Genomic DNA, 11,178 nt, shown 5'->3' with positions numbered 1-11,178 from the left:
AACCATTTTGTCCTGACGTGAACATGACGACGCTTGGTGTCGTTGAGCTCATCCAAAGGGTCGACACACTCCGTTGATTCTCGGATCTAGACTAGCTCCGATACTCGAGTCTTGGAGAGGTGCGTGGGAGTGGATTGGACTGGTGGCATATCATTGCGTGGTTCCGCTCTCAATCGGCGCGCTGCTTGCGTTGCAGGCCGACCGAGCAACCGACCTCGCTCCGTCCCGCACCGCAGGTGTTGCCAGCCCGCATCTCCTCATCAGTTCCGCACTCTCTCTTCTCTTTGGCGCCCGTCACTGCTTCCGCACCTGTCACTGTTTACGCACCTGTACATACTCAAGCAACGCGTATAAATCCCCTGCACTTTCAAGATCTCCTCTCATCGTTGCTCCATACCTCTCTGCATTCCTCACGCTGCTCGATATTGAACCGAGCAAGCTTAACACTGCTGCCTCCCTCCTCTGCGCAACTGCAAGCGATTCCTCCCTGATTCAACTATGTCGACCCTCGTGCGTTCGATCCAGACGACCCCCACGCCGTCGATCCAGACGGTGAAGAGCCTGCGTGGGCTCAACATGATCGCAATTGATGAATACATGTTCGTCCCCGCCATTAAGATCACTCGAGAGGGGCTCATGGAGTTCTACTCCCGCGTGACCAATGCTTTGGCCCAATTGCAGGATGACTTGCTCAACGAAGGACACCACATGAGCGATGGTGCCGAGAAGCTCCGTTGGGGACTTTGCATCCAGGAAGTCCACGAGGCCGCTGGATTCATTCGCGACGTGGGTATCCAAGCAAGAACAAGTCTGCAAATCTTGGTCGCCGTACTGACTCCCTTTTTCTGCCACAGTTCAACAGCAAGTTTCGTCATTGAACGGCACTTCATGATGGACCAGCTGCGCATCCGAGCTGGAGTACGGGCATGTGCAAACTTGCCCGCCGCTACGCCTTTGCCAGCCGCCCGCCTCGTCCAACACGTGCCTACAGCCAGCCTCGTCGTAGGCTCAGCCCTTGCTAGGGCACCATCAGCTTTCATCTTGCTTTGACAGTTCTCGCCTTCAATCCTAGCCACATTGTCGGCCTCTTTGCTCGTCTGCTCCCAATCCGGTCACATCCTCACATCAGCTGCTACACACACACCGGAACGAGTCGGTTCGACATTTCAAACTGCATTTGCGCGGGACTGTTCTACCTGCGGCTACCGCCTCTTCCGCCGCCTCTTCCGCCACCCCGTCCTCCTCCTCTGCTGCCGCCACGTCCGCCTCCCCTGCCGCCGCGACTGGCCCTAGGTCGACCCTTTGCATCCTTCCTAGACGGCCTGGCGTTCTTTTCTCGCCTCTTGTCCTTGATCTCTCGCTCCTTCTGGATCTGTCGTGCGCTCTTGACCTCGTCCCTAGCCGCCTGTCTCTTGTCCTGGCCCGGTCTGCCTTTGCCATACACCTCGGCCTTGGGAGGCACGACCTTGTTGTGCCTGAATTTCTTCAGCCCCATGACCGAGTCCACGGCTGCGTTGCTGTTCGACTCGAGCTCGCCGGTCTTGGGCATGTCGATGCGCTTCTCGCGCTTCCAGTCCTCGAACCTTCCGGACCTGAAACTCGCCGGGAGACGCACACCGGACTCGGTGCGGATCATCTTTTTGTTGTCGGCGCCCACGGCGCCCTGGATGAACTTCTTCTTCTTCGAGTCCCATCGCGTGACGTTGGGACGCTGCGACTGGGTACCCATCGTGGCGTCGTCACCAGCCAGGTCAAACGACGCCGCAGAGGCTTGCTGGACGAACGAGTCGATGCCAGACCGCGGGTTGCCGAGCGAATAGCCGCGCTCGGCACGCGAACCCTCCTGCTCATACGACAGGTAGAAGTTCGGGTCGCGGTACGATCCAGCGGCCTTAGACTTCTTTCCAGGAGCTGCACTGCGCGTACGCTTGGCCGGTCGACCTTCGCCATCCGAGTCGGACTCGGCTTGCGAGTCCGACTCATCGCGTGCAGACATCTTGGCGGACATCTTGTTGACGCTGGACGAGCCGGTGTCGAATGCAGCCAGGATATCGGCCTCGTCAGCCTGCTCGAGGTCGACTGTCGCATCGCCAGCGCCATCCTCGTCATCCGCAGCCGCCTTCTTGTTTTTCGACTTCTTGCTCGCAGCCCCCTTGACTTCGTCGTCCTGTGCGTCCTCAGGGCCACCCTCCATGGCGCGCTTCCTGGCCTCGAGCGCTTCGGCGCGCTTGGTCTTGACGTCCATCGTCTGTCTGCGGCTGCGCATAAGCGCACCCAGTGGCGTTGCGTCTCCGCGAATACCGATCTCAAACACGGTCTCCTGCGGCCTGAAAGCATTGACTTTGGCGAGCAGAGCCGCGCGCGCCGCCGCTTCCTCTGCCTCCTTGCCGGCCGCCTTGCCCGTAGCGCCCTTAGCCGCAGCTGCACCGAGCACGGATCGCGCCGACTCGGACATCTTGGCGCCGTTGAGCCCGTACACGCCGGGACGCTTGATGACGTCGTGCACTGCCGTTTCCTCGAGCGGCGAGCCGGCGAGGGTCCACTCGGGCACCTCGCCCTCGGCGCCGTTAGCAGTGCGGATGTTGATCTGCTCGATGCTGCCGAGCTTGATCATCTCCTTTGCGCGGCGGTGCGATTCCTGGGCGGCCTTTGTGATGGACTTTTCGTACTTCTGCTGCGCCCTCTCTGCGACCTGCTTGAGCGCGGGGAAGTCGTGCACGGTGGAGGACGAGGTGTTGGTGAGCGACGAGCTGATGAACTCGGTCTCGAGGTCGAGCGCCTCGCGCGGGAACGTTCCGAGCACGAGGCTGTCGTGCAGGCCGAGCGAGTCTGCATCGCCAATCTCCTGCCCATCGGCAAGGGCGGCGATGGCAGTGTGGGACGAGACGAGCGGACGCGCGAGGAAGAGCTGCAGATCGCACAAGTAGGGCAGCTCGGCGTTGGTGCACATGCTCCACGCCCATCCATTGCGACCGGCACGCGCAGTACGGCCGACACGATGGACAAACGTACGCGGCTGCGGTGGGAAGTCAAAGTTGACGACGTGCTCGAGCACGGGCAGATCGATACCTCGCGCTGCCACGTCGGTGACGATGAGCAGACTTGTTTGGCCACGACGGAAGCGCGACATCTGGATGCCTCGCGTGGCCTGGTCGAGGGACGAGTAGATGTGGGAGCAGGCATAGCCGGTGGTGGTGAGCAGCAGCAAGAGGTACTCGACGTGGTGCTTTGTGGCGCAAAAGATGATGGTCTGATGCGGAAGCAGTTCGAGCGCGCCACCGCGCTTGCGCTTGGCAGCGAGGTCTTTGCCCTTTCCTTTGGACTTTCCTTTGAAGTGGTGCTTCTGATTGGACCACGCCTGTCGCTTTAGCTGCTCGCCCGCGTCGTCGCTGTTATCCTCGTTGAACTGATCCTCCTCTTCGAGATCAGGAGCCGCCTGCTCGCCGAGGGGTACGCCAATGACGTCGCGCAAGAGCAGGAGCAGCGCCGCCTCCTTCTCGGAGGGCTTTACGCTGAAGAAGGCCATGCGAAGGTCGGCGCTGATCTTGCTGTCGGCATCGAGACGAACGAGCTTCGGATTGGCCTGAAGGCCGGCCTTTGCAAACTCGACGAGCTTCTTGGGCAGCGTGGCACTGAAGAGGAGCGTCTGCCTTGTGGGCGGCAGGCGGAGGAGCATCTCCTCGAGCTGTTCTGCAAAGCCCATTTCGAAGAGACGATCGGCCTCGTCGAAAACGACGTACTCGACCGACTTGAGGTCGAGATTCATCTCTACGGTGAGGTGGAGCATTCGACCGGGCGTGGCGATGACGACGTCTGGGTTGTTGGACATGATGGCAAACTGCTCGTCGAGCGACTCGCCACCGACGATCATGGCCCAGCGGATGGCCTCTCCGCGGCTGTCCTGGCCCTCGCCCGGATCAGCTTTCCAGCCACGAGCGATCTCCTTGCCGACACGAAGGATCTGCACGGCGAGCTCGCGGGATGGGCAGAAGATGAGACTCTTGATGCCGAAGGTGCGCGAGTGGCGACCGTTGAGGCGGTTGATGAGCGGGATGAGGTAGGCGAGCGTCTTTCCAGAACCGGTGCGCGCCATGCCGACGACGTCTCTGGGAGGCTGAGCCATTACGGCCGGGATCGCCTGTCGTTGAATGGGCGTGGGAGTGGTGAAGCCGCGGATGAGAAGCGAGCGGAGCAGGGAGGGGTGGAGGCCCATGCTCTGGAAGGAGCCGCCACCGGTGACGACGCCTGAGCCGAGCTTGTTCTTCCCCTTGTTTTTGCCAGAAAGCGCCTTCTTTGCTACCTCTACGCCGGCCTTGACGTTGGCCTGCTGCATGACCGAGGCGATGAACTGGGCCTCGTCGAGGTCGTCGTCGTCTTCCTGCATAGTGTGGTCGACAGCGCGAGACGGACGTGCCTTGACCGGGCGGGATGAGGACGAGGCTGCAGATGCTGGGAGCGTGCTGGATACGAGCGAGTTGGTGATATCAAAACCATCGTCGTCGTCGCTATCGTCGTTGTTGGCTCTGCTGCGTTTGGACGATGGCTTGGCGGTGGTGGAGGAAGGAGTGGCGCGCATGCGCTTCTGCTTGGACGGCGCGGGTGCGAAAGCGACGTCGTCTTCGCCGTCCGAGGCGAGGAAGTCGATCGTCTTTGCCATGATGAATGCGTTCGCTGCGGACGGTATCCAGGATGGTGGGTGGAAGGACGCTAGCCTGAAAGGGTGGTGCGAAGAAAGTGTGCCACAGAGCCACGCTGAGTTGCGAGAACAATTTTGCAGGGTTTCAACTCAGAGTGGAAAAAAAGTGCGGTCGAGTCGGAACTCGGAGCGGACGGAAATTTAGTATCATTGTTAGACTTGTAGCTTGAGCACCATCACGTGCGGCAAACACGCTTTTTTGGCGCCACACCTCCACTCTCTCAGAGAGCCGTGTAGAAGCGCCAAAAAGTGAGTGAGTGGAGTCGACTCCAAGCGCACGGCCAACCAAGAGCTAGCCGGCCGATTCGGATGGAGGGATTTGTGCGATTTTCCCGACGTGACTTACGTGTACGGCCGCACATCATCTGCAGTGCTGAGCCGTGCGTGGTTGGGTGAGGAAGAGCGAATGGGAGTGAGTGGGAGTGGAAGTGGGCGTGGAGTGGCGAACTGAGCCCGAAGCCAAAGGAACTCACACTGCGTGTCGCTCTTGCCCACGCATACACGCGCTGCTGCACCGCAGTGCCCTCTGTGCACGGCTCACACACAGCAGCAGCTGATGCGAGAGCTTCCTGCTGACAGGCTCCTCGTCATCCCTCTCCCCCCCACCTTTGCACATCGCACCTTCCGATCCTTCGCCACCCTCGCACACCTCTCTCGCACCTCCATCTTTTCTCCCCCTCCCTTTCCCTCGCACATTTGCACCTCCGTCTTGGCGTGGTGCTCGTTCGAGGTATAGGCCCACCTTCGTTTCTCCTTTGCATCCCGGCTCGAGCAAATCTCGTCGGCTTCACACATACTCCGTCTTGCTTCGGCGCCCACATCCCAGTCGACCTCACCAACAACATCGCTCGACCAACCCTTCCTCCTCCTCCTCGCAACGGAACCAACGCTCGCTAGCACATCATCGCCGCCTCGTCCGCCTTGCATCGCCTTGCCTCGCTCGCGGTCTCTCGCTCCTCTCGCTCCTCGTCTTTCCAGCGTAACAAGCTCTCGCCTTCTTCCCCCTCGGCATCCTCGCCCCGGCTCTTGAAGCATCATATAGCATAGCTCTCCAACCTCGCATCGTTCGTCTATATATACTCGATAGATTTCTCAGTTCTTTATCGCCTCGCCACCACCACCAACAACCACCTCTCCTCAGCACACCTTCCGAACCATCCTCTCCTTGTCCAACTCGCCTCCTTACCACCTTCACCAACACTTCATCCCAAGCCACTCTCCACTTCGCCCTACCTTCCGTCCCTCGGCAACTTTGCTCTCGTAGTCTCATCGCCCAATCGCAAAGGTAAGTCCCCTTCGGCCTCCTGCTCCTCGTTCTCCTTTCAAAGGACTAAGAAGCTGACCCACCAGTCCCTCTCGCTTGCTGCCTCTAGTCTCTGCATTCAAACCTGCACATCTCAAGTAGCTGCGTTCAATTCCTGTCCGCCATGGATCGCAACGACAACCAGCGCGATCTCGGCGCCGCCAACAACCTGCAAGGTCATCTGCAGCAACAGCTCAACCTCAACGCTTCCGGCCAGGCACGCAACATGTTTGCTTCCCGTCCCGTCGGCCTCGCCAGTCTCGGCGAGGATGCTGAAGCCACCACCGACTCCGCTCATCCTCAGCAACCCTCCAACTACAACCGTCAGCAAGCCCCTCGCTTCGCAGGCAACGCCGCCTTCCAGAGCGCCGTCGCTCGCCACTCCAACCAGTCTGGCGCCGCTTCCAACTCGTCCTCCGCCGCCGACTTCCGCGCCAATCTCTCGCACCAGCGTCAGCTCAGCCTCCAGAGTCGTTTCGCCGACCTCGGTTACAATGTCGGCGGCTCCGGCATCGGTCCCACCCCCAGCGAGGCCGACGATATGACCGACGACGGCGCCAGCTCCGTCGGCTACGGTGCCTCTGCCTTCGATCCCACGCGTGGTCAGCGCGGCCACGCCTCCGACTTCAGCTTCGGTTCGTCGGGCACCGCCTCCCACCGCCGCACTGGTAGCGACATGAGCGGCTTGCTCTCCAACCGCTCCGGTCACCATCCTGCCGCCAGCGTCGGCGGCAACGCCAACTCCCTCTCCGCCCAGAGCCAGATGCTTGCCGAACAGCAGATCGCGCTCCAGCAGCAGATCGAGATGCTCCAGCTCCAGCAGCAGCAGCTCATGCAGTCCGCCGGTCTGCCGCGTGATGGCGCCTCGGCCAACCAGCTCAACGGCGCTCCGCACGCTTTCGGAGGCCACCGCCGCATCCAGAGCCACGCCCCTCGCTCCGGCCCCATGGGCAGCTTCTCCACCGGCAACTCTTTCAACGCCGGTCTTGGCGCCAATGCCAACTTTGTGCCCAGCCAGCCCGTCTCGCAGCCACCCATGCTTCCCCGCGGTCATGGCCGCAGGCACTCGGTCAATGTCGTCAACAAGGCCAACCAGCAGCACCAGCAACAGAATCGACAGCCAGACGCACAGCAGCTCCAGCAACGTCGTGACTCGCCCAACGCCGACGCCGCCCACTCGACCGGCCCAGTCATGCAAGCCAACCCCGATTTCTCGTTCCCGAGCACTGCCAGTGCCCAGCGCGCCGCTCAGCCCGCCTACCAGCCTTCGCAGCCTACCGTCGGTCATTACAGTCGCCCTTCGGCTCAGCTCACCGACCTCTCTCAGGACTACCTCATGGCCGGAGGCGGGTTGGTCAGCTTCAACTCCTTCGGCATGGCCGGCTCCATGAACGAGCTTGCCGATGGGTTTGGAGGTGCCGGCGCTGGCGGTCCCCGCGGTCACGGTCGTGCCAACAGCACCCAGTGGCGCATGAACGGCGCTCAGGCTCCGCAGCTCGTCGACCTCGCCCAGGCCCAAGCCCACCTCGCCATGCTCCACCAGTTCCGCGAGTCGGCCGCCGTCACTGGCCACTATCGCGCCCCGTCGCTCGGTGGTGGATTCAACCCCATGGCCGGCGGTTTCGGCGGCAACCAGTTCGGCGGCGGCATGGGCGGACCTGGCGGTGGACCGGGCGCCGTCCAGCGCAAGGCTCTCTTTGGCAACTATCTGCCGCAGGGTACGCTGCCCACGCTGCTCGCTCACGGCAAGATCGTCGTCGGTGTCCTGCGCATCAACAAGCGCAACCGCAGCGACGCCTACGTCTCCACCGAGGTGCTCGACAGCGATATCTTCATCAGCGGTTCCAAGGACCGCAACCGCGCGCTCGAAGGCGACCTCGTCGCCGTCGAGCTGCTCGACCCCGTCGAGGTCTGGACCGTCAAGCGCGAGAAGGAGGACAAGAAGAAGCGCAAGGAGGAGCAGAGCGGCCAGTTCTCCCGCAAGCCTGACAAGGCCAAGGACGACCTCGAGGTCGAGGGTGCGCAGCTTCGTCTCATCGAGGACGAGGAGGAGAACGAGCAGAGCCCTCCTCCGCTTGCAGGCCACGTCGTCGCCATTGTCGAACGCTCGCCCGGTCAGCTCTTCTCTGGCACCCTCGGTCTTCTCCGACCCTCGTCGGCTGCCACAAAGGAGAAGCAGCAGGCCGAGAGGGTTCAGCGCGAAGGCGTCAGCGCCCTTGCTCCCGAAGTCAAGCCGCGCCCCAAGATCATCTGGTTCCGTCCAACCGACAAGCGCGTGCCTCTCATCGCCATCCCTGCCGACCAGGCGCCCGAGGACTTCTGGGCCGAGGAGGGCCAGGAGAGCTTCAACTCTCGCCTCTTTGTCGCCTGCATCAAGCGATGGCCCATCACTTCGCTTCACCCGTTCGGTGCCCTGGTCGAAGAGATTGGCGTCATCGGCAACGTCGAGGCTGAGACGCAGGCGCTGCTCAAGGACACGCTCAGCTCCGCCACCGAGGCTTTCACCGAAGGCGCGCTCAAGTGCCTCCCCCCTCTCCCGTGGAAGATCCCCGAGAAGGAGTACGAGACTCGCAAAGACTTCCGTTCCAACCGCGTTTTCACCATCGATCCTGAGACGGCCAAGGACCTTGACGATGCCGTCCACGTCGTGCGTCTCGACAATGGCAACTTCGAGGTCGGCGTCCACATCGCCGATGTGTCGCACTTTGTCAAGCTCGGCTCGAGTCTCGATCGCGAGGCTCGCAAGCGCGGCACCTCGGTCTACCTGGTGCAGCGTGCGATCCCTATGCTCCCTCCCACCCTGAGCGAGGAGCTGTGCTCGCTGGTGCCGGGCGTCGAGAGGCTCACCTTCTCTGCCGTGTTCACGATGAACAAGGATGCGCAGGTGCTCAGCAGCTGGTTCGGCAAGTCGATCATCAGGTCGTGCGCCAAGCTCGCCTACGCCGATGCGCAGAAGGTCATCGAGGGCGGCGAGCTGCCCAAGGACAAGATCAAGGAGCACAAGTCCAAGGACATCGCCGACGACATCCTCGTTCTGCACCAACTCGCCCAGAAGATGCGCGCTCGCCGTTTCGAGGGCGGTGCGCTGCGCATCGACAACGTCAAGCTCAGCTTCAGGCTCGACGAGGACGGTCTGCCCACCGATGCAGGCATCTACTCTTCGTACGACGCGCACAGGCTCATCGAGGAGTTTATGCTCCTGGCCAACTTGTCTGTGGCCCAGCAGATCGCTGCGGGACTGCCAGATCTGGCGCTCTTACGCCGACACGAGAAGCCGCTCGACCGACGCCTCGAAGGCTTCGTGCGACGCGCCAAGTCGATGGGCTACGAGATCGACATTTCGTCCGGCGGTGCCCTCCACCGCAGCCTGCGCGAGATCAAGGACGACTCGGCACGACAGGCTCTGCAGGCGCTGGTGACCAACGCCATGATGAAGGCCAAGTACTTCTGCACGGGCATGGTCGACATTGCCAAGTACCAGCACTATGCGCTCAACGTGCCTGTGTACACGCACTTCACCTCGCCCATCCGCCGATACGCCGATCTGATGGTGCATCGCCAGCTCGAGACGGTGCTGGCGGGGCAGGACAAATTCAGCGTGGACCGCGAGGCGATGGCCAAGATCGCACAGCAGTGCAACGTCAAGAAGGATGCGGCCAAGCTCGCGCAGGAGCAGAGTGCGCACCTCTTCCTGTGCTTGCTGATCCACGACCTCACCATGCGCTATGGTCCCGTGGTGCGACCGGCGACGGTGATGGGCGTGCTCGACGCCGCCTTTGACGTGATCGTGCCCGAGTTTGGCATCGAGAAGCGCGTGCACGTCGACCAGATGCCCATCGAGAAGCACGTGCACGATGGCGAGACCAATGCGCTTTCGATCCACTGGAAGCCCAACGTGGACGTGATTGCGTGGCTCGCCGAGACGTCGGACGACGTGCACGTCAAGAAGCTGCAGGAGGTGGCGCAGCAGCACCAGATGATGGAGATGACCTCGCAGTCGCAGACGGACGAGGCGGCGCTGTTTGCCGATGATGACGACGACGAGAACAACGAGAGCTCGACGGCGGCCTTGGTGCGTCAGCACAACATCGAGGCGGCCAAGACGTCGCAGCAGCGTGCTAGGAGCCTCAACAAGCCGGCGCTCCAGTTTGAGGGCCTGCACGAGACGCCCGGCGGCCAGAGGATCCAGACGATCCAGGAACTCATGCAGGTGCCTGTCATTGTCACCTCGGACATGTCCAAGTCGCCGCCGGTCCTCAAGGTGTTTTCGGTGAACCCGTTCGCGGCCACTTTGCAGGCGTCGAATGCGCTGCACAACTAAAGATTCTCGCGCCAACAAGAGGGGTGGCAACGATGGGATCCGCTCTGCGCCTTGCAGAAGTGCGATCGCCCTTGCCATTGCCCCACTAAATGGTCTTGTTCTGTTCTTCTTGCATAGGTCGGTGAGCCCGGCCGCCATATCAAATCATGTCTCTCTCATGTGCCAGTCTTGTTGAAAAAAATGTCGATGTTCATGTGTCCAAGTTTGCGTGTGTGGCGTGCTTGGCTTGGCGTTGAAGCGATCGTGTTGGTGTTGCGAAAGGAGAGGAGAGGAGAGGGGAGGAGTCTACCTGGCGGTGCGGCTAGGTCGGCAGCGTGGCAGCGGTTGTTGCTGTGGTTCTTCCTGGGGGTCGCAATCAAGGTGCACGCTATACACACACCTTTCTCGCTACGCATGCAGGGAGTTTGACCAGGACGAACGTGTCGGCCAGCTGCGATTGCTCTCGAGCCGGCGCAATGAGGCCACGTCAACCTACGCCACCTCATGCCTCCTCTGACGCTCCTATGGAGGTCTGGGAGGTTGTTTGAGTCTGCACAACACGACGCAAAAGGAGAAAAGGGCTGTGTTTTGTCGTCTTGGTTGAACAAAGTGCAGCAGCTTGTCGAGTTGACACTGAAAGGATTCTATGCATCTTGGTCTGTCATGGCGGGTGTGTAAGACGGCAGAATCCATCTTCTCTGCATGGACTCAGCACAGCTTGGTGGTCAACACAGCCTGGCGTCAAAGCGATAGCTGCAACATCAAATGCTACACCTTCATCACTCATCACCAGCTCGTTTGGCAACACCCTACCCCCCCATCCACCATCGCAAAACACAAAAGCTTACATTCACACAGCCAACCCCCAACGCGTTCCCC

At 61.3% G+C, this 11,178-nt stretch overlaps 3 protein-coding genes across 3 annotated transcripts; 2 read left to right on the top strand and 1 right to left on the bottom strand.

Annotated features, from left to right (window-relative positions):
- Positions 1-498: 498 nt before the first annotated feature.
- Positions 499-1,050, top strand: PAN0_002d1338 (uncharacterized protein; the record flags this gene model as incomplete). The annotated part of the gene is made up of 1 exon (XM_014803504.1): positions 499-1,050. The coding sequence occupies one exon, from the start codon at positions 499-501 to the stop codon at positions 1,048-1,050; it is 552 nt and encodes a 183-aa protein (XP_014658990.1).
- Positions 1,051-1,192: 142 nt separating this feature from the next.
- PAN0_002c1337 (DEAD-domain-containing protein) lies at positions 1,193-4,657 on the bottom strand (the record flags this gene model as incomplete). Its single annotated transcript, XM_014803503.1, has 1 exon — positions 1,193-4,657. The coding sequence occupies one exon, from the start codon at positions 4,655-4,657 to the stop codon at positions 1,193-1,195; it is 3,465 nt and encodes a 1,154-aa protein (XP_014658989.1).
- A 1,466-nt stretch (positions 4,658-6,123) lies between these two features.
- Positions 6,124-10,320, top strand: PAN0_002d1336 (RNB-domain-containing protein; the record flags this gene model as incomplete). Its single annotated transcript, XM_014803502.1, has 1 exon — positions 6,124-10,320. The coding sequence occupies one exon, from the start codon at positions 6,124-6,126 to the stop codon at positions 10,318-10,320; it is 4,197 nt and encodes a 1,398-aa protein (XP_014658988.1).
- Between the last annotated feature and the right edge of the window lie 858 nt (positions 10,321-11,178).

The sequence above is a fragment of the Moesziomyces antarcticus genome (assembly GCF_000747765.1).
Source record: "Moesziomyces antarcticus DNA, scaffold: scaffold_v10002, strain JCM 10317, whole genome shotgun sequence".
Taxonomy (NCBI): Eukaryota; Fungi; Basidiomycota; class Ustilaginomycetes; order Ustilaginales; family Ustilaginaceae; genus Moesziomyces; species Moesziomyces antarcticus.
This window is presented reverse-complemented; position numbering and strand designations above follow the sequence as displayed.